At 38.6% G+C, this 22,951-nt stretch overlaps 1 protein-coding gene across 19 annotated transcripts; it reads right to left on the bottom strand.

Moving 5' to 3' along the window:
- Positions 1–4,380: 4,380 nt before the first annotated feature.
- Positions 4,381–17,757, bottom strand: LOC148872930 (glutamate dehydrogenase 1). 19 transcript variants are annotated; one of them, XM_088968884.1, is made up of 14 exons: positions 17,453–17,523; positions 17,071–17,303; positions 16,725–16,815; positions 8,786–8,851; positions 8,501–8,582; positions 8,250–8,375; positions 7,571–7,684; positions 7,067–7,288; positions 6,693–6,767; positions 6,225–6,341; positions 5,390–5,640; positions 5,143–5,218; positions 4,955–5,041; positions 4,381–4,798 (listed from the first exon to the last, which is right to left on the bottom strand). In XM_088968884.1, the coding sequence occupies exons 6-14, from the start codon at positions 8,355–8,357 to the stop codon at positions 4,613–4,615; spliced, it is 1,236 nt and encodes a 411-aa protein (XP_088825010.1). In that variant the 5' UTR covers positions 8,358–8,375; positions 8,501–8,582; positions 8,786–8,851; positions 16,725–16,815; positions 17,071–17,303; positions 17,453–17,523; the 3' UTR covers positions 4,381–4,612. The 19 variants fall into 19 exon arrangements, with proteins under 19 accessions (XP_088825010.1, XP_088825013.1, XP_088825014.1 ...); XM_088968887.1 differs by lacking the exon at positions 17,453–17,523 and adding an exon at positions 16,861–16,906 and having other exon boundaries at positions 8,250–8,383; positions 16,725–16,786; positions 17,071–17,435; XM_088968888.1 differs by lacking the exon at positions 17,453–17,523 and adding an exon at positions 16,861–16,906 and having other exon boundaries at positions 16,725–16,786; positions 17,071–17,435.
- Positions 17,758–22,951: the final 5,194 nt, after the last annotated feature.

Here is a 22,951-nt window from a genome sequence, read left to right as displayed (position 1 = left end):
AACAGTATCTTCTTTTGAAGGGTAGTTTTGACATTTTTAAAAGTTTTAAGTGGTACATGTCATCACGTGATACAGATAACTGACAAACTGTTAACAACAGGGACCTATTAGACACATTTTAAAAGTTCAAGTACTACATAAACACATTTTGATGTTCTAGGACTGATTGAGACAACCCCTAAAGTTCAAGGTACTGATCAAGAATTTTCCCTTAATATTACATCATATTAAACAAAAATTAGTATGATGAATAAGAAGTATTTTATTAATGATAACACATCCAATTTTGGTGATGGGTTAAATATTCAATATTTTAGGTCCAACCAGTCAATTCGTGATTTTATAATTAAGTAATAAAAAATCTTAAAAATATATATAAACATAAAAATTATTAGAAAATATAAAAATTTATAGAGAGCATTTGGATATATCTCTATTCTCTAATGTTATGTATTCTTTTTTTTTAGCTAAAAAGAAAATTTATTAATTAATAAGAAAGGATGGGGGAATAGACCTTACCCCGAAAGAACAATATAATAGAGCATTAATGCTTAAAACTATAAATGGAAAAAATAATTTCAAGTAGAATACAACCTTTATTTGGCCTTGTTGATTTACACATTCGGACCAAAGGCCTATTCAAGTAGAATACATCTCTATTCTCTAGCCACCGACAACAAGGAGGTTAGTTCGCCCAACTCCTCCCCTCCATATTTGATGTTTTTTTTTATTTTTTTGTATGATTATTTGTTTGATTCAAAAATATTTTGGTTTCATATGAGAAATCCATTTTTTTGTTAAAAATCATGCAGAAAAATGTATTATATATTATTATTATTATTATTATTATTATTATTATTATTATTATTATTTATCAATAATATTTATTATTTGTTGTTGTTGTTGTTGTTGTTGTTGTTGTTGTTGTTGTTGTTGTTATTATTATTATTAATTAGGTCCACATGGTGATTTACGTGTGAGTCCACATGGTTTCTCGGTTGTCATGATGTGACATTTTTTCATTAAAATGTATAATATAACATGTGAAAAGCATTGTATATATGTATGAGTGAAGTGATGACTAAAATTGTCATTTGTATCAATATAAACACTTATGGGGAAGTAGCTTATCAAACATCTTCACCCCAATAAGTGCTTAAAACATAATAAGTTAATTGGTAAGTGGGTCACCAAATAGCCTTAAGTGGTTGTTAAGAAGTACTTATGCTTAACAACCACTTAATCATCAAACAGGGCCTTGTTGATGATTTCTAGAACTACTGGAAAAACTGAATAATTTCATTTTGAATTTCCCAATCCTTACTTAACCAAAGACCTTCACTGTTCCTTAAAATCAAGATTATGTTCTTCTGTTTCCAAATAATTGAGGTTTAATGGAAGAAGCTTGTGTTTCTATCTTCCTTAGAAAGCCAATCCACCCTTCACTTTTGCCTCCAGAAATCTTCCTCTCGTTTTAGTTCCAAATCCAATTGCTGTTTAAGGTTTTTTCTTCTTCTTCTTCTTCTGGATTGCTGGAAGTAGTGATACAATCCAACAGTTTTCTCTTTGCAGCTTCAACTCTGTCTTGGATTAAACTAAAACCGAATGGGCATCTTCCTTTCCAATGTTGGGGTTCACAGTCTAGAACCAAAGGGCAATGATCAAATCCCAAAAATACCTCATGAATTACCATTGCTTCATTGTATATAGTATGCCAGTTCATCGAGGAGAGGCCCCCATCTAGTCTTTCCTTTATATTTTCATCATTTTGCCGATTGTTTGACCAAGTGTATTTTGGTCCTTGCCCACCCAAATGTTATGGACGCATTCCTCGGAAAGACGTACCATCGTCGTCGGCAACAACAGGAACCTGACCCACCGCCAGATTAGATTAGATCATCTTGCTTGTTCTTATCTTATTCTATTGTTCTTGCTCTTATCTTATCTTGTTAGTAAGTTATCAGATTATGATTAGTTTATCTTATTATCATATTAGGATTAGTTTATCTTGTTATCAAATTAGGATTAGTTTATCTTATTATCAGATTGGGATTAGCTTATCTTATCCTTAGCAAGATAGAATTGGAAGTCTCCCTATTCAGCAAGGAGACTCCCTAAGATTAGGACTCTTGTAATCTCCTATTTAAGGAAACACCATTATTGAATGAGGATAACAAATTATTCAGTCAGAGAGTGAGTTAGGAGAATTGGTGATCTCTTGGACAAATCACCAAAGGCGCCAAGATAGGTTCATCACGAGCAGGAAGGAACAAGGAAAAATAGGAGGTTTTCCCCATGGACCGACCCGTGACAAGATCCTATTCTCGGGCCCTCAACACCAAATCAACTAAACAGTAGTCTCTGATTACTTCGTTAAACTCCTCCATCTGCATCTCTAGTCGTTTGATGAATTCCAATCCTCTTTTCCTTCGATGCAACTTTCATGTTGTTGGAGAGTTGGGTGCGGTGTAGGGTGAGCACGTTGGCGCAGGTGAGTGTGTGGGGAAGATGAGTGCAACATCGGAGAAGATGAAGGGACCAAGAGCTGTGTGCATCATCGACCGTCCATGCTAAGAACATATCGGAGATGATGTTGATGGGGGGGTGACCGCAGATGAGATGATAGAAATCAGATGTGTGATAGACAAATACAAAATTTAATGGTTTCTAATCATACTCGATTCATTTTTCCTCAAGAGAGACTTGCGATGATTTCGAGATTCAAGGACGCATGGAGAGGTAGAAAGACATAAGTGATTTTTGGCTACCTCTTGTGCTCGAAAGTGATGAGAGGATTCAAGCTCTTCCCCTTCCTCTTCCGTAGATCGTTGATTGATTCGCTGCGAGTTTTTAGTTCATCGGTAGACGATAGATAAGAAAGATATTTTTAGGGTTTAAAAACAAGGGCGCCCTAAAAAGTAAAAGCAATACAAAGAAAAACTGTTTTGTTTTCATGTTATTAAGAAGGTTAATCATTGTTTTCTCTTCACCACAGAGTGGAGCTTCTGGGTTTCCATTGGTAGATTGGTAGGAGGTGCCGGTGGGAGTGGCTCTTGAAGAAGATAGTGAAGAAGGGAGAGGGAGAGGCATGAAGGGTAAAATTAGGTTTAAAAAAATTATATGTCATATGTGACTGAATATTAACATATGCTAACAATAAGAGTAGAGTTAGTCGATTGCTAGAAACATAAAAAAAAAATGTAGCATTAGACAATAGTCAAACAGTAGGGGTATACTTAGTCAATTAACTTTAGCTAAACCATAAGGATAGTTTAAGAAATTTGCCCTTTTAAAATTTTGTTTGTTTGGCTTAATTTACTTATCTATGTTTATTTAATTTACTTAATTAACTTAGTTTCCTTAATTAATTTAATTTTCTTATTCAATTGCTTAATTTACATTGTTGGCTTAATTTACTTAATTATCTTAATAAATGTAATTTATTTAATTTACTTAAATAACTTTATACCATCATAGACCCTAAAGTAATTTACTTAGTTAACTTAAAAGTAGCATTTTCAAACTTGAGTAGTGCCACATAAGCATGCTTTTACTATTTTATTCATTGTCTAATGGGTCCATCAACAAAATCTCTATTGTTGTCTATTTTTGCCTTAAAGTGGTTTGTAGTTTGATGGTAAAAATGGCCCTTTTAATTCTTTAGGGTTTAAAGTGATTTTTTTTTTGCAAAGTTCAAGGGTTGTTAAAGCCAAAAGTCCAATATAATGTGTTTCAATTTAGTTCTAATTTATGTTTTATTGTACTTCTTAATTTTGCATCAATAAAAAAAAATATAAATGGGGGTTTGAGGCCGAAAAGAGGGTTTGGCAAAATAATAGGGTAAGGCACCTCCAGAACCTTGGATCACATAGATCTCGAAAAATTTTCCAAAAAAAAAATTAGATCACCCAAATCAAACAACCAAGCACAAAGTATGGCCTCTGTAAGTTTTGATATACATGTATGCAACTCGTGACCCAGGTGATCAAGTCAAATGGGCCAATGATTCAACCACCTGGGTCTGATGGCTTTTGACTAAGTCAACAGTTTTTGGACAATTTCCAGGTTTTAGAAAAACCGGACCACAAAAGGGGCCAGGTAACATTCAGTTCAAACGATCCAACCATCTACGGCAACAGCATGTTGAAAACATTGGAAGGGCAGCATTCAAGAATCAAGATGTATATAACAGTCAACTATAAACACCAATGGACCTGAGGGCATACACTGTCCAACACAACCACGTGACTAGGATTGATGGATGCATGAATAGTAAGGATGAATATCTTGATATGTGGACAGTAGAGTCTGATCGCTTGATGTCTAAAAGCATTAGCTTGTTGAACAAAGAAACAACACTTCTAAGAATGAGAAAACGGGTTCCGCAAAGAAGAGATGGCATAACTTGTATTGATTCTCAGTTCACAATCAAACCATAAATGTTAGACAAAAACAATGAAAAACAAAAGCAGCTGTAAAGCAATATATAAAATTAGAGAAGCTCATGCCAAGTTCTTGGCAGGCAAAGGAACCTTATTTTTCTGGTAAAGTGAAAAAAGGGGAAGGAAATTAAGGTCTTTATCATTCTCATCATGTTCATCCTCATTACAGCTTAGGCTTCCCAACCTCTGAGAACGGTTGCTCGTGCAACCCTGTTAACACCAAGAGTGAAGGCTCCCATGCGGAGATCACAGTTGTGGGTTTTGCACATCTCCTTCACATCCTTGAAGCCCTTGGTCATGTATGTCTTAAGCTCATTATTCACTTTTTCCTCTTCCCACATAAATCCTTGGATATTCTACAATGTAGTAAACCATTCCACAATCAGAACACCATAAACATCAGTTCATGGAAAGCATGAGTGAAGTTGGAACAACTGTAGATTCATATTTTGCAAAATCAGTAAGCAGTAAAAGTTAAAAGGCAGTCACAATTGGTGATAACTTTTTGGTACCTGAACCCACTCGAAATAACTCACAGTAACTCCACCTGAGTTCGCAAATATGTCTGGAAGAATTACAACACCTTTCTTTTCTAAAATCTGCATAGCGTAATCAAATTTAGGTCATGATAGAAAAGCTAAACTTCTTTCTAATAACTATTTGATTGCTTATAATTCTCAGCTCCATTCAATGTTCTCACCTCATCAGCCTCTGGGTCAGTTGGATGGTTAGCTGCCTCTATAATGAACTTGGCTTTGATTTCATTTGCGTTTTCCCTTCATCAGAGAAAAACAACATATTTTTTACTGAACTTAGCAATCTATGGCAATGCAAAGGGAAGCCATGCAAAGTTGGGACTCTACAAATATTTCATATATCCAGTAGGGATTCTTAAGAAACACCCAATTTCAAACAACACTAGTGTTCTGAGTTATCAGGAGAAGAACCTGTTGATAACACCACCAAGGGCTGCTGGGATGAGTACGTCACAGTCCTCAACCAATATTGATTTTGGATCAATGGGATCTCCACCATCGAAACCTTTGATTCCATGCTGTTCTTTAGAATGTTTGAGTAGTTTTGGTACATCAAGCCCTTTGCTATTCTTTATTGCGCCTGTAATATCACTTACTGCCACAATCTTCCCACCATTTTCACTGATTAGTTTAGCAGCCCAGGAGCCTACATTACCAAACCCCTGAAAAATTAAAAGAAAAAAAAAATGTTATGGGACTCCTTAATGAGATGGAATGAAAAATGGATATAATGGATGCTATGTTTTTATTAATAACCATGATCAAAGAGAATTTTATTAATGGAAAGGAAGTATGGATACAATACTTAAGCTTCTATGTTTGTTTTCTTCTGCCAAACCAACCTAAGGGCTCCATTTTCTCCAGTTTTTTTTACTTTTCTCCTGGGTAGCTTCCTTGTTTAACCACAAGGTTAAACAAAGATAACTACTAGGATTTCAAGAACTATTTATGTTTACATTTCCAATTTTCCCATCCATGGCATTTATACTTGAGGTAAATTGGGAGGCCACAGAGGTAGAGTAGGGATTTTCTGCCAACAAACACATTCTCATCATGAGACTGGGACCCACCATAAAAGTGGGACCCGCCTTGTATGAGATGTGCAGTGTGAGATCATGTTGGTAGAGGGTTGGAACATGTTTTGTTGGAAGGTGATCCGGACTCACAGAGGTAAGGACATCCTGATCCATGAAAGGCTTTGTACCTAAAAGGATTTCAACTTGTTACTTGGACAAGAAAGATGGACCTGTATAACAAATCGCTGATCTGAGATGCTATTTCCATATTCTTGAAGCAGGGCTTCTGTTGCATAAAGTACTCCTCTTCCTGTGGCTGCTTCCCTACCCAGAGATCCACCTAGATCCTAAGAGAGAAATTACCATAGTCAAACCATAGAAAGAAAGAAATTTGTACTAACTGGTAATGTCAATGGGAACATTGCACCAGAAAAAAAAAATTCAGAAATAAGGAAGAAGATATTTGAACTTATAACTTACTTTTAAGTTATAACATAATTATTGGAACAGAGAAATAAATAAAAAATGCAAGTAACTAAAACATATCAGCATTGAAGCTTCACAAGACTTAATAGATGCATAAGTAAATAAGGTATTAGCAAAAACCTCCACAAGGTATAAGGACCAACTTTGCATTAAAAGCATGTTATTTGTGGGTGATACAAAAAATGCAGGTCACAGGGTTCAGTAATACTTACAACAGGTTTTCCAGTCACAATTGCAGGTGAATAGCCATGAAACTTTGAATATTCATCTAGTATCCATGCCATTGTCTGTTAACAATTGGAACAAACAGAAATCAATTGATAAAATTAGAATAAATTCCAATTAAACTTTTAATGTGTATAATTGGGAATCATGTAATTGTACTTTGTACTGCCACATGGTAAACTACTAGAATTGTTGTTTACCAAGAAAAAATGAAACTAATAGAATCAGTTAATATCTCTGATTCTCTCACAAAATAGAGGTTATCAAAAATGCAACTACCAGAATTATCATAGCAGATCTAGTTGTTAAAACTGAGGTATTTCATGAATTAATAAAAAATCTTACATGGAACACAACAAACCTGTGCATTTGTTCCCATATCAGGTGCTGGAACATCCGTATGGACTCCAATTAGATCATGGATTTTTTGAGTGAAAACTCTAGTGAGTCTCTCTAGCTCAGATATGCTTAGTTTCCCTGGATCACATCCTATTCCCCCTTTAGCACCACCATATGGAATATTTGCTACTGCTGTCTTCCATGTCATTAGCTGTGCTAGAGCATTCACCTCATCTGGATCAACCTGCATTGTCAATAGAATTATTCTCAACTGAAGCCTGATAAGTTGTTAATCTTTATAACATAACATCATTTCTTCCATACTTCTAGGGAACAATAGAAAGAGTATAAGATACCGTAAATCCAAGAAACAGGAGATACGAACACCACTTCATTATTATTGGCTAAAGGTTAAATATGAAAGGCTTTATGCAGAGGAATGCATAGGATTTGAACTTGTTAAACGATCATAGTCAATAACAAATTAGTATTTCCCTTTCAGATTTAAGCTTTGTACATAACCAACCTCTGGGTGGTATCTAATTCCTCCTTTCATGGGGCCTCTTGCATTATCATGCTGAACCCTGAACCCAACAAAAGAAGCCAACGTGCCATCATCTTTGGGGATGGTGCATTCAACCTGAAATTGAGTTCAAATGCAGTGATGAATTGAGCAAACTCAGAAAGAGCAAACCATACAAGTAAACAACAACAAAAGAATGCAGAACGGATGACTAGAGACCACCAACCATATTTGTTGGAATGCACTTTATTCTTCCAAAAAGAAAATAACGTCATGTATTTTCCCACATGACACTTAAAATTAATATTCTGATTTTTGACAATGCTTTTGCTCATAGATGCAGATGCAGTAGTTTTTATAGGGTCAGTTATAGACTAAGAACTGTACTGAGTCATGATGGTTTGGCAATGACTGGGGTAGTAAGTCCAAAATCCGATACTCTAAGATGTTATTAAGGATTTTTTTTTCCTTTTGATAAACTGGTAAGTTGCGCACTGAGCCACTGACTATCTGCATTTGAAAACTGAAATTTAAAGACTGATATTTGGGGTAATAAATCCTAAGTTCATGAAAGTTGGGGCTGATTTACAAAATTTGTAAGAGAATTAATAATATTTGTCAGATGAAAACAAGTAACTAATACCATAAGAAAGAAAAGCAAAGGTGAAAAGCAAATTGTCACCTTGATCTCTCTGAAGGGAATTAGTAAACTCTTCTCAAGTTTCGAGTCCAATCCCAGAAGCCTGGCTGCCAGCTTAAAATTTCTATTGGTGGCCGCCAATGCATTCATGGTTGATCCAAGAACTGGCTGAAGAACTAAACATAAGTAATCAGATTTCTTATATTTAATATCATAGAAGAAGAACCAAATCTAAGTACTCATTTAAATATCTTTCTTATTATTTCCCTTTCAAACCCAAAAGGGTATCTTACCAGAAGCTCTAGTGGGCTAGACTGCTAGAGTTATTGGTCTGTTGCAGAATGTAAGCCAATATTGATCTAAAACCTGAAAATACTGGAAAGGTAGGGGGAATTCATGAGCCTTCCTGCTACTAACCCAAACTAAAACCGGAAAAGATAGAGCATATCCAAATCCCCATTACATTACCCAAATGGGTATCTAAAACTGTGGAAGACGGATCATTTCTAAGTTCTAACTACCTTGTCAAGGTGTTGAATCATAACAGATGTGTTTGTTTCCAGAAACGGGTATCTTACCAGTAGTTCTCTAGGACCAGCTGTGGTGCCCCTGCTGCATGTAGTCAGTTCTAACTTCCAAGGAACCTGAAAAAAAGAGACAGATGAGGAAGATCAAGCACGCGCTCCATTGATGCCAACTCATATACAAATATACAATTACAAGCAGAGTCAGCAATGACCTATCTAATCCATCTCAAACCTTAGTTTCATCCGGGGAAGGTGGTCAAAGTCCACGTTAGTGTGCATAACTATATAAGAAGCCCCAATCAGCGGATAAGAAAGAAAAGGGAATTGGGTGCTTGGGGCGGCTCTTTAGGCGAAAGGGACAAACGGATCTCAAGCAACTTTTTGCGAAGGAGAAAATCGAAACCGAGTTTTATACACCAGCTGACAAGCGCTGACGTGTTTTAGTCCTTATCTTCTGATTTTTTTTTTTTTTGGCTTTTTTAGGTCGTGTCAGTGCACTACTGAATCTCACCCGACGGCCCAGCCCGATCTTTATTGGGCTTCGACAAGGCAAGTTTTCAGGCCTGCGGCTTCCGGCTCCGGCTCTAAGATAGGGGTGTAAGAGAGCCGCGAGCCTACTCGCAAGTTATTTGGGTTCAGCTCTTTAAATAGTAAATACTCGAATTTGGCTCACAACAATCAAGTTCGAGTTGACCGTAACTCTAGTCAAGTCGAATACTTGGTCGAGTCGAGTTCCAGTTTCCAACAATCGATTTGAATGGCTCGTAAATTTAAGGAAAAATGAACAGTATCATGAACTTTGGGGCTGCGTCGAGTTCCAGTCTCCAATATTTTAGCTTGACTCGACTTGATTACACCCCACTCTAAGCATCAAGCCTAATTATTTTTCAGGTGTATTCAAATATAACATTATATTATAATATATAATATATTATTAATATAGGATTATATTATAATATATCTGTGCAGATCGGATTTCGGTGATCAATCATCATGCGCCAAGGTGAGCTTACCAAAGCATTAGTGAAATAATTGGGCTTGACCCATGTTATGATGGGCTTTGACAAACCAACCCGGGTCACGCTTGTTTTTGTACAAAGCAGAGGTCTGGCTTTGAAGGTTATATGGTATTTGACACACAGATCAAAGTTCAGGCTGGCACAGTTGGGTGTTGAATACATTATGTTGAATTCTGTGAAAGAGCTCATCTACTTCGGTGAAATTTGATACGGAGAAGGATCTAGAATAAGGAGAAGAGAGAGAGAGAGAGTTTGTTTGTAGAAAAGCCAATGCTAATTCCATTCATTCCGGCTATATTTATAGCCTTATGGTGCTACAAACTGGGAGTAGAAATAGGAACTCCTGCCCCTTAATCTTAGGAGCTTATCAACAAAAAAACAGAATGCACTTATCTAGGAAACAGAATGCACTTATCTAGGAACAGAAATTGAAGACTTATCTAATGCACTTATCTAGGAAACAGAATGCATTTATCTAGGAGCAGAATTGAAGACTTATCTATTCTAACAGAATTAAAACTGAATGGATAAGGCTTATCCCAATTAAGAGCTAACATGACCGGGTCTTCTGCTGCTATCCACTTTGACCGGGTCTTCGGCTGCTGCATGCATGCACGTATCATTCTCCTCCCCCCCTGAAGGACCCTTGTCCGCAAGGAAGTCGGGATAAGCTTTTCTGAAGCGCCATTCATTCTCCCAGGTTGCATCCTCAGCTGGCGCCCCAATCCATTTGACCAAGACTTCGGATTTTGGGCGGTATTTGCCCTTGTGAATAATACGGCGATCCAGGATTGCTTCCGGTTGGGGTAGGATGGTCGAAGTATCCGAGATTGGAGGAAGTTGAGTGGAAGTAGGGGTGATGGGTCCCAAGTGCTTCCGCAACAAACTGACATGAAACACATTGTGGATTTGAGAGCCGGGGGGCAAGGCTAAGCGGTAGGCTACTGGACCAATCTTCTCAATGATTGGGTACGGCCCAAAATAACGTGGGGCGAGCTTCATGGAACGTCGAAACACCACCGAGGTCTGCCGGTAAGGCTGTAGCTTCACATACACGAAGTCACCTGCTACGAACGAGACTTCTCGTCGATGCTGGTCCGCTTGACATTTCATCCAGTTCCGGGCTACCTGGAGGTTATGTTGTAGCTCGCGTAGGATGATGTCCCGGTCACGCAAGTATTCGTCAACTGCCCCTACTCGAGCTGTACCCGATACATAGGTCAGGAGACTAGGGGGTGGGATTCCGTAGACTGCTTCGAAGGGTGTCATTTTGGTGGAAGAGTGAGTGGAGGTGTTGTAGCTGTATTCTGCCCAAAGAACCCACTCTACCCATTTTCGCGGCTGGTCACCTGCAAAGCACCGTAGATATTGCTCCAACGTCCGGTTAACAACTTCGGTTTGCCCATCGGTTTGGGGGTGGTAACTGGAGCTCATACACAATTTCGTCCCATGCATCTGAAAAAGTGTCTGCCAGAATGAGCTGATGAATACCTTGTCACGGTCACTAACAATGGATGTTGGTACTCCGTGTAGGCGGACAATGTTGGCAACAAATGCCTTCGCGACTGTGGTGGCATTGAATGGGTGTTTTAAGGGAATGAAGTGGGCATATTTTGTCAACCGATCCACAATTACCATGATAACCGTGTACCCATTGGAGGAAGGCAATCCTTCGATGAAGTCCATGGAGATGTCTGTCCACATTTGAGTAGGAATTGGTAATGGCTGAAGCAATCCCGTTGGTCTCATGCAATCTGTTTTGAAGCGCTGACATACGTCACATTGTTGCAAGAACTCCTTCACCGTCCGACGCATGTGGGGCCAAAGGAAGCTGTGCTTGATGCGAGAGAGGGTCTTATGAAACCCAAAGTGTCCCCCTACAGGGGATGAGTGGCAGTCCGCCACCACCTTTGAAATCATGGTGGAGGTGGGGCTCAAATAAATCTTGTCCCCCTTGAACCATACCCCATCCCGTTGAAGCAACTTGTGGGAGGGTCGCTTTTTCATCAATTCCCCATAAAAGGTGTCTTGTTTGACCTCTTCTTGTAGCATCGGCCACCAGTCTGCGTGTGGTATAGAGATGGAAAGAAACTAAAATTCAGCCATACGTGACAAGGAATCCACACCTTGGTTCTCAGCCCCTTTTTTATACTCGATCTCATAGTCGTAGCCCAGTATCTTTGGCAGCCACCGCGTTTGTGCCGGTGTGGTTATCCTCTGCTCGAGTAAATATTTAAGACTTTTTTGGTCGGTGCGGACTGTGAATGGTTTCCCAAGCAGATATGGGCGCCATTTCTTAACGGCTTTGACAATAGCTAACATCTCCTTCTCATAGGTGGATAATGCCAAGGCTGAACCTTTCAATGCTTCACTGAAGTAGGCCACCGGTCGGTTTTGCTGGATGAGGATGGCGCCAATCCCGGTTCCACTCGCATCGCATTCAATCACAAACCGTTGGGAGAAATCTGGTAGACGTAGGATTGGCGGTGAAGTGAGTGCCTTCTTCAATTGTTGAAAGGCCAGCTCTGCTGCCTCGTTCCATTGAAATCCCCCTTTGGTCAACAGTTGGGTTAAGGGAGCTGCAATGCTTCCGAAGTCGCGGATGAACTTCCGGTAATATCCTGCTAACCCGAGGAAGCCACGGACCCCCTTTGCTGATGCCGGTGTAGGCCATGCGAGAACAGCTTGTATTTTGGCTGGATCAACGGACACGCCTTGTTCTGAAATCACATGACCCAAGTACTCGACCTGTGAAACCCCAAATTGACATTTTGACATTTTTGCAAATAATTTGTTAGAGGATAATACAGTTAGAACAACTCTCAAATGAGATAGGTGGTCTTCCCATGATTTAGAATAAACCAGAATGTCATCGAAGAAGACCAAAATAAATTTCCGGAGGTATGGGCGGAAGAGGTCGTTCATGAGGCTTTGAAAAGTTGCAGGTGCATTCGTCAAGCCGAACAGCATCACTAAGAACTCGTAATGCCCTTCATGTGTTCGGAAAGCCGTTTTAGGAACGTCTTCTTCTTGCACTCGAATCTGATGGTATCCCGACCGTAGATCTAGTTTGGAGTAAAATTTGGTGCCGTAGAGCTCATCTAATAATTCATCAATCACGGGAATGGGATACTTGTTTTTAATAGTGATTTCGTTCAGTGCTCGGTAATCCACGCAAAACCGCCAAGCTCCATCAGCCTTCTTCACTAGCAAAACCAGCGATGAGAATGGGCTATTGCTTGGTCTTATTAGCCCTGTCTGCAAAAGCTCCTTCACCATCTTCTCTATTTCGGTCTTCTGGTAATACGGGTATCGATATGGCCTCACACTCACCGGTCCTTTGTCGGGAAGCAGTGCAATCCGGTGGTCATGTGGTCGTTTAGGAGGCAGGCTTGTGGGTGGCTCAAACACATGGGAAAATTCGGTGAGAAGGTGGTCCATCTCGGGTGGAAGAAAACCTGGTTGGTCGCTGCTATGTGAAGGAACTATTTGAAAAAAAAATCCCGTACCTTGTAACCCATTGCATTCCTTGTTGGTTAAGGCTTCGATGCTGGCTCGTCCCAATCCTTGGAAGGTGCAAGAGAGTCCCTCCTTTTTGAACGTCAAGGTTAGTTGTTTGTAATCCATCTCGACGGGTCCAAGCGTCTCTAGCCACTGTACTCCCAACACCAACTGGCATGCTGCGACGGGAAGAACATAATAGTCAACGGTAACGGGGTGTCCTTGAATGGCGAGGGTGAGAGATCGGCACTGCCCCATACACTCGATCTTTTCACGGTTGGCCACCATAACTTGAAATTTCTTGTCTCGGTTCACTGGCAACCCGAGCTTGGAGACGATGGCTTGGTCAATGAAGTTGTGGGTGCTGCCGCCATCAATTAATACGGTCACATTCTTGTTTTTTAGTTTCCCAAGACCACGTATGGTTTGCGGGTGCTCAGCTCCTGCAATAGTGTGGAAGGAGATTTCAGGGATGGCTTCTTGGTTTTCCTCCTCTGATTCGACAGTCTCCGCGTCTGCCGGTTCCGAATCCTCAATCATGAACAGTTGTGGACGTGCACAACGGTGGCCGGAGGTGAACTTCTCATCACAGTAGTAACACAGCCCCTTCTCACGACGTTCTCGCGCCTCCTGGTTGGTGAGTCGCCGGAATGTTGAGGAAGGAGCACTGGAAACCTGGTTCGCGCGCGAGCTTGGTGGAGGCCCAAGTACACCGGCCATGGGGTTGGGCGACGCCTTCTGGGTTGTCATGGCTGATGGGGATCGAATCGGTTGGCTAGCTCTCCGCTGTAAGTGATTTCGTTCCTCAATTAACCGGGCCACTCCAATCGCCTCTATCAAAGTTCGAGGCTGCTTGATCTTCACATCTAAACGAACGTCATCACGAAGTCCTACAATGAAACAGCCAATGAGAAAGCTCTCGAGCAGGCCGTCAACTTGGTGAGAGAGCCTCTCGAAGGCTTCTTGATAAGCCGTCACAGTGGTGGTTTGCTTTAGGCGGGTTAATGCCTCTGATGGGTCCTCGTAGTCGGTGGGGCCGAACCGTTGTAACACCGCTTTGGAGAGTTCTTCCCATGTGAGCGGTCTGCGATGCTTGGTCAACCACCTGTGCCACTGTAAGGCGATGCCTTCCAAATGGAAGGAAGCTAGCTGCACCTGTTGGTCCGGAACAATATTTTGAAATTCAAAATACTGCTCCGCCTTGTAAATCCAACCGCTCGGATCATCCCCATTAAATTTTGGGAATGACAGCTTGACGTGTTGATGAGGGTGGTCATGGGTGGAGCTTGAACGGGAAGTATGGGGCTGTGAGGATTCTTCATGGGCGAAGGGGTTGGTCTCGGGAGTGGTATTGGGAGTGGTTTGTGAGGCTCGAAGGGCTTGGAGTTCAGTTAACACTGCTTGCAAGACAGTGTTCATTTGGTCGAAGCTCGACTCATGCCGTGCTAAGGTTTCATTGACCTCATTACGGAACTCCGCGTTCGTCTTTCCACGGGTGTCCATGGTCGAACCGGCTCTGATACCAATGATACGCTCAAGTTATCTAACAAGAGGGAGAAGGATCTAGAATAAGGAGAAGAGAGAGAGAGAGAGTTTGTTTGTAGAAAAGCCAATGCCAACTCCATTCATTCCGGCTATATTTATAGCCTTATGGTGCTACAAACTGGGAGTAGAAATAGGAACTACTGCCCCTTAATCTTAGGAGCTTATCAACAAAAAAACAGAATGCACTTATCTAGGAACAGAAATTGAAGACTTATCTAATGCACTTATCTAGGAAACAAAATGCACTTATCTATGAGCAGAATTGAAGACTTATCTATTCTAACAGAATTAAAACTGAATGGATAAGGCTTATCCCAATTAAGAGCTAACATGACCGGGTCTTCTGCTGCTATCCACTTTGACCGGGTCTTCGGCTGCTGCATGCATGCACGTATCATTCTTTTCCAATCCAAACCAATAAGTTACAATCACAACATAGATCATGGTAAAATCCAAGCCCTTTTACGGCCAAAACTATGTTTTTTTTTTCCGTTTTTTACAATTTACAGGGGAAATTGCTGATTCACACGGTAAAAATGGACAAATTATTAGACTTCCTTTCAGGAATGCAACTTGGTCCGGGTTAGTCTAAACCTAAACCGAAAAAATCACATCCTACGCCATGTTTGGTAGTAATTTTTGGCTTAAACGGGATCGTAAAATAGTAACTCTTGAAATGGGCTTCTTTTTAAGTATTTGGCTAGTCACAAGTTTTTTAATTCCACATAGTAGGTGTTAGGCATGGATGCCGTTGCTCCAGAACTATTTTCTGAGAAAACGGTGCTGTATGGATGAGGATCTATTGCACTATTTTCTCAGAAAATGACTCGTTTTTTGTTTGACATCCGTGCTGCCACATAGGATGTTTTTGGGAAACAAAATTGGTTTTGCTTGGTGCCAGTGCTGTATAACCATTTTCAACATTAGTTTACATTATCCAATGCTTCAGATGATGCCACATTGGTGTCACGTCATTACACCCTTGGCAGCAACAAACCGAAACCTCAAAAAATGTTGAATTTAACATTTCCTTATACCACACTTTCCCGATTTCCAAAACATGGTCTGGGACAATGTTTTTCTAAAAAAATAGAACTAAACATGAGACCATTTTCTGAGACCATGTTTTTCTATAAAGATATCACCAATCTAATAGCTATTTTTTTCTCATGATATACACATAATTGTAATTTTGTCATAGTTATGATATTGAAACATGTCAACTTGCCCATATGGTCTCTACTCTAGTCTGGCCTAGACCCAACCGAACTTGCATTAGGGTTGGGTCAGGGTCAAGGTTTTGTGCAATGCCTAATGATATAGGCATAGGCGCATAGCATTACTAAAGCACCATAAATTTATCTTTATGTATTAAAATTTTAATTCTGAAAATAAAAATGTCTAGAAGAAGAAAAAGAAAATCAGACCAACCCTTCCCAATTGGATTAGGGTCTAAGGTTCAAAATTTTGACACACCTTGATAATGTTAGGATGGTGTGTATTGAATGTTTTGACAACACGCATACCGTTTCTTTTCAAAAATTAGTCAAGGGTTGGTCTTAAGGCTGCATTTGGTTGCAGTGCAGATTTATTTAAACTAATACGGAAAGTGCAAATGTAAAAAATGCAAATTTTTGTATAATTTTGTTTTAGATTTTTCATTTATACTGCATCCAAATCATTTGCACTGTCATGATTTTGCATCAGTTAAAATTTATTTGCATTGCAACCATATACAGCTTAAATCTAACCAATACGTTACGAAATTTTAAACCTTAATTAAAATTAGCTCAAACCAATCCATTGCGCATCGAAGATGGAAGCAGGGCAAAGACGGAACCTATGCTTTGTTTCAGTCCAGTACAAATTCTACTACAAACTTCAAAAGAAAACCAAAATTTAGACAGGAATGTTTGAATTCATACCTATTAATCGAGAAGAGCTCCGACGACTTCAGAAAGATAGATGGATTAGCTTCAGCTTCGAGCTGCGGATGGATCAAATCAAACGCCGAATCTACATAATAAATAGCAGAAACTGATCACGGAATGGAATCAATACCGGAATCTAGAAGCTTATCTTCAAATCACAGCAAGTAGACGTAGATCTGTAGGCCAAGGCCTCAAAATCAAAAAAATGTCTCCGTGTATATATAACAAATAATTAAAAGCCAAAAAGAGGATAAGGAATAAGGACGGAATGATCGATCAAAATCTCCGTAGATAATCTTTTTTTCAGAGGAATATGATACTAGTTGCAGGAGGACCCTACTTTGAGCTACGGAATCGCACGCAAGCCTTCCATTATCGACCTCCAGCACGTCAGAATAGAATCAGACGTGGACTCGTAAAACCCTTACCCCTCCCCCCTCTCGAATCCTTCCTCAACTTCGTGAATCCGACGCGAATTCCACCATGCAGAGAGACTATCATTCATTCGTAGCTTTTGGAAGACACAGCGGGGTCTCCCGTCTCCGCCATTAGAATTCTGGTTTTTGAGTTTTTCTGATGTTAAGAGGGAAAAGGTGGAGCATTTATTAACACAGAAACTGCTTCTATTTGCAGCTGAGCCTCAGAGCGTGGGCTGCTCAACAGCTCCCCGACTTTCCATAAACGAGTTAAAGGAAATCATAGGCGTGGAGATAGAGACTCACCTACTGTAACATTTCCCTTTTCGAACTTCGAACTGAAACGGCCGACCGTATTCTGTCCGAGTGGTTTGGAAATGATAAAGTGTTTCACGAGTCATGACAACGTAAATGATAAGTGCGTTTAAGTGGAACTCTAGCTAGCTGGGCCCATTTTATGGACGGTAGTTAAGCAAGAGGTTGGATCTAGGATGTGTGTGAGGCGCCGAGCGTGAGGAGCAGATCCAATCTCGTATATGAAACATGTTGGCAGGGGGTTGGAAGGTATTTTGTTGATAAGAAATCCGGGCTTGATTAGCAGCTATTTACACAACTTCAACTCAAAAATAAGAGCCTGTTTTGGAGGGTTTATAAGGTGATGGAGCTCCCAAACCACTTCTAAAACTCTATCTACTGTAACTTAAGTCGAATTTTGGGGTCATGTAAGTCTCATGCTTACCAAATCCAAATGGGCCTTCACAACTTTCATGATTTCACGATTCATGCAACAAGTTGCTGTCCGAAAGTCATCCCAAATGGACACTAAATAAATAAATAAGGTGTCATTTGGTAAATCTTTTTATAAAGATCTTTTAGCATCCTAGATAGTCAGAAGATATATTGAACTTTTGGGTCTTGTCTTTGGAAATAAAGACAGTTTGTTAAGGGCTTGATTTACTGAATTTTTAAAAGTGCTTTTAAAGGCTATCTATTAGGCATAAAGACTAGAAAACAAGCTTCCCAAAATTTAATGTTTTCAGTTTTTTCGTATGCAATTATGCATGTCTTTTCATCTTTCCAGATTTTGGTTACCAAACAGAAAAAGACTGATTCTTTTGTCTTTCCAGCTTGTGGAAACTCAAAAGACCATGTGAAATGAACGTTTTCATTCTATTTTCAATTGGTAACCAAAAGCTGAAAGGATGATTCTCATTCCTATTAGAACGGCTATTTGTCCACACCCCCCTCTCCTCCAACAATTAAATTAAACCCTACAAACTCCAATGAGATAAGTCACCCTTAGGCCCTATTTGAGAACACTTAAAAGAAGTACTTCTTTTAAAACATGGGACCACACATTAAGTGGTTTTTAAGTGCTTATGGATGTTTGGTAAAAAAGAAGGTAATAAGTACTTGTTTTTAAAGTACTTATTTAAAAAAGTAACTTGAAGTTAGCTTTTTTTTAGTATTTTTTAAAGAAGTACTTCTCTAAAAAAATGGGACGAACCAGTCCCTAATATTTTCTTGTAATACCTAAAATACCCCCATTTTCATTCTCTTATTTTTCTCTTCCTCGCTCTCCTTGTCTCTATCTCTCTACCAACATGACGTCGGAGGTTGGTGTATTGGTCGGCAACCGGTGTACCAACGATGTCGATGGTCAGTGTACTGGCCGGCAGTCGATGTACCAACGACGTCAACAACCGATGTACCGAGCTTGATATCAGGCCATTGACGGTAGAAATAGTGCTGACCATGAAGTGGGGCCAATGTGGACTCTCACTTGTGCACGTGCGAGTCCACATGGATTCTTAGTTAAAATGTATAACATAACACACACACACACACACAATTATTCCCACCTCAAGAACTGAGGGCTAAAATTGTCATTTGTATAAACATAAGCACTTATGGGGAAAGTAGCTTACCAAACATTCCCACCCCAATAAGTACTTAAAAACATAATAAGTGATTTGAAAATGTGAGTTACCAAACAGCCTAAAAGGTTGTTTAAACAAGTACTTCTAAGAAACAAGTACTTCTTTTAACAAGTAATTAATCATCAAACCATTTGAAATTAAGTCTTAGATAGTGTCTACCTCCTGCAAGGGAGTATAGAGCGTAATTAATCTATAAATACCCCATTTCTTCCCGTCATAGATCGATCAACCGTATTAATACTAACCACGTTCTATATCTAATATCCAATGGCCATATTCTCTTGCATGAAGTGCTCGTTCATTGTCGTATGGTGGGACCTAGGATGTATGTTCACAAACAATAATATTACACGTGTGAGAATCTGCTGCACTTGCATTTAATCACTAATTTAAACTTAGTCATCGTTGGAAGCAATCTCATTTTGATGCCAATTTTAATTCCCATTTGAATCAAACAGTGGAATAGGTCATTCCAGTTCTGATTTCAGGAGATTTACATTCTAATTCTGATTTTGATTGCGAACCAAATGGACCCCAAGACTTGATTGACTTTTGGTGAAAAATGCAACTGTTAAATTACCGGAACCAGTTTGAATAATTCCTTGTATTTATAAATTTTATTTTTATCACTCTATTTATGATTTCATGCCAACGGGACAGATGAACCAACTGAACCACGGATGAACCATGGAACCGATGGCCTTTCGTGGTTGTTGTCCATCCAGTTTTCATTTTCAAATCTGACCGGAGGCGAGACGGTTGTGACTCTTTTAAAGTTTTTATGAACGCACACACAAGGATGCCAAAATGGACCGGGATTCATCAACCTAAACCTAACCCGAAAACACTCCCAATACAACAAATAGAATGCTGAACCCAATCTGCCTTGTTCCTTCCACAAATAATATTCTTGTACTCGTCTAACATTATTTTTACAAATATTTCAATGCTAATATGTCAATGGATTGGGTTGACACGGCCGGGTTGGTCTTTACCCGAATCCAACCCCAAACCCATAGCTTTAGGTTAAGATGGGTTTATCACTAAACCCAATCCACCAACCTCACTACACATCTATAACTTCTTAGTTTGGATTTTCTGACCATAACACATTGTTGGCCACGTTTACCCATTCCCATGTTGTACCTACACACCTATAAGAAAGGCGAGGAGATAAGGTCATCATTGGGTGCAAGTAAGGTTCCACAGACATATGTGATATTTTCCTATTGAGAGTTTTGAACCATTGACACTCTCACTTAATTTTACTTTTTTTTTTTTTGACAATTTAACATTGGGAGTTCAATTATGGTGCATTCATTAATATTGGTTGCACCTTAAATCCATATCTTAACCAATCAGGTTAAAGTTCACTTATTTTTCATTAGTTTATATTTAAAAAAAATACTTTCTCATTTAGCGAATTATACTTACTATTACATTCAACCAATCACATCTTTCGCTGCAATAGATGCACCATAGGTTTTGTTTGACGATGGATGCTTTTTGGCATACTAGATGCATGTGTTTTGCATGTGACAAATTTTGATGATGATGATGATGATTGTTTTCCAAACTTTTTTACAAATTTTTTATATTTCTATGTCTATAAAAATAATTCTTATTTGTCACACTTAATTTTGTTTAATATGATGAATATATGATATTAGAGATGTAATATTTTTTCACTTTTTTTTTTGTATTTTTTATACTTTTGTGTGTTTATTTTTTAAATTTTTATTATTATTTGGCGTATTTGACCCTAAAAGATTGAATTGTTGACTTGCCACCAAATAGGAAAAGAATAATATTTTTGGGTTGGTTTTAAATTTGTATTTTTATCCTTTATCATACTTATTTTTTCTTTAATTTAATATGATTAATTAATATAGGATTCAATGAAAGAATTAAGTTAATACTCCTAAAATGTAATTTATTTTTTTTATTTTACCAAAACATAAATTACATCTTGTGCCCTCACAATTAGGGAGGATTTAAAAATAGGGGTATTCTAGTCAAAATAGGATTCGATAAATGTTAATGAAAGTTAATACCTTAAAAAACTACTTAACGAGAGGGATTTGAATGAGGAGAAAAGTAATTATTTAAATAACATTTCCGTTCCTATAATTAGATAGGGATCAAATTAAAAAATTGAGACATTTTAATCAAACAAAAGTTTCACACTCTCATTTATACTTTTAAGTTTTAATCATATTATCAATAATAATAATTAACGTCATAACTAATTTGCGATATATTAAACCTTAATTCCAACCAATGAGGTAATGAGAGAGGAACATACACTATTATTTGTATTATAATTAATAATATGGATATGGATGTACTTAACCATGAAACATACACTAACTTAGGTTATGACGCCAAATATAATACTATAATAATATCATTACTTTTTATAAAAGAGAGGGATTAACACATGAAAGTGGTTCTTAGAATAAAGATTTATGGTCCCAGATGCTCCGGAATTGTGGGTTTAAGGTCGTGCTTGGGTTCCACTACAACCAGCATTACCTTATTGGTCCGATTCAAAGCCTGAAAAAAAAAAAGGAAAAGCAGATTAGAAAGATAGGGAAAAAGAAGACAACAAGGCATCGCCCACTAGGGCATATGCTTCTATTATGGGACAACAGACCCTCCACCAATTGGCCAGTGGACGTTTTAGTTTTGTTAGTGTATGCTTAGTTCCATTCACAGTCATAGAGCACAACCATTGGGCTTTGTATTTGGTTGGTCCAATTTCCTGTTACCATTGGTTGAATTTCTAGTGTTAGATATCAGTTTGCTAAACGCTTCTTTATAAATCTTGCTTTTTTAATTTACAGTCGTTTGGACTGAGTTTCAGGGATCATGTTCTATTATTCTAGCCTGTCCATGAGTATTATATCTATCTCAAGAAAGACATCCGCTTCCATACAGTATTTGGACTGAGTTGAGTAGGTTTATTGAGATTTTTCCAATCGATCCAATTTGGTCGGGTTATCTGAAATTGAAACCGAAACCGACCATGTATTAAGCAAAACCGACCTGATCGGTTTGGGTCGGTTTCAGCTCTAAGTTCAATCATGGTACTAAATTGAAATTTCAAATTTTTTATTCTTGAGAGTCAAATTGTATTAGAGATTGTGCTTGAGTTGAGGGGCTAAGGGGGCGGACCAAGATAGAATAGAAGTTATCAAGAAAATAGAAAGTCAAACTATATTAGAGAAAGAATACTGAAATTTGTATATTTCAAAAAACCTTCTAATCTAAGTAAAAAATGACACATAATTCTAATTGTAATCGATTGCCTATTTGGTGTAAAATACCATAGAAACTATGATCATTTGATTCTTTTCTTTAAACTTTTCCAAAAAATTTCCTTGTCTAGTTGTCTTACATTACTTGTCATTAATGTCATTCCTAACTAGAAGACTAGAAATTAAATTAGATTGTAACTAGGATAGAGACAATTAGGTTGTAACTACTAACTAGGAACTAACTATTAAGTCGGTTCGGTTTGAGTCGTGTGTGAAAACCGAAACCGACTCGAACCATCGGTTTATGATTTTTTACAACCCAAAACCGACCGGTGCTGAAAAAAACCCAGCCGACTCAGTTTGGTCGGTCTGGGTTGGTCGGTTTGGTCAATTTGGTCAGGTTGGATCTTTTTATGAACAGCCCTAATACCTTGCATTGGGAATATCTCCTCATGAAATAAAGCATATAAGTACAGAGATATTCTCAATGCAAGTATTCACTCAAGAAAATGTTGTCCGAATCCACACAAGAAGTAATGACTGCCAAAGATGGAGGAAAAGAAGGAAAGAGAAAGAGTTTTGTCAATTAGAGTTTCATATATTTT

The sequence above is a fragment of the Nelumbo lutea genome, chromosome 2 (genome assembly GCF_056320005.1).
Source record: "Nelumbo lutea isolate HS-2025 chromosome 2, American lotus-T2T, whole genome shotgun sequence".
In the NCBI taxonomy this organism is placed as follows: Eukaryota; Viridiplantae; Streptophyta; class Magnoliopsida; order Proteales; family Nelumbonaceae; genus Nelumbo; species Nelumbo lutea.
The sequence above is the reverse complement of the archived record's forward strand: the minus strand, read 5'-3'. Positions and strand labels throughout refer to the sequence as shown.

Coding starts and splice junctions, on each gene's coding strand:
- LOC148872930 (XM_088968890.1), bottom strand. CDS start 8,357: ATGAATGCATTGGCGGCCACCAATAGAAATTTTAAGCTGGCAGCCAGG. Junction 5,641..6,224: donor ATCAGCGATTTGTTATACAG/GTCCATCTTTCT, acceptor TTAATTTTTCAG/GGGTTTGGTAATGTAGGCTC. Junction 5,219..5,389: donor CTTGGTGGTGTTATCAACAG/GTTCTTCTCCTG, acceptor TCTCTGATGAAG/GGAAAACGCAAATGAAATCA.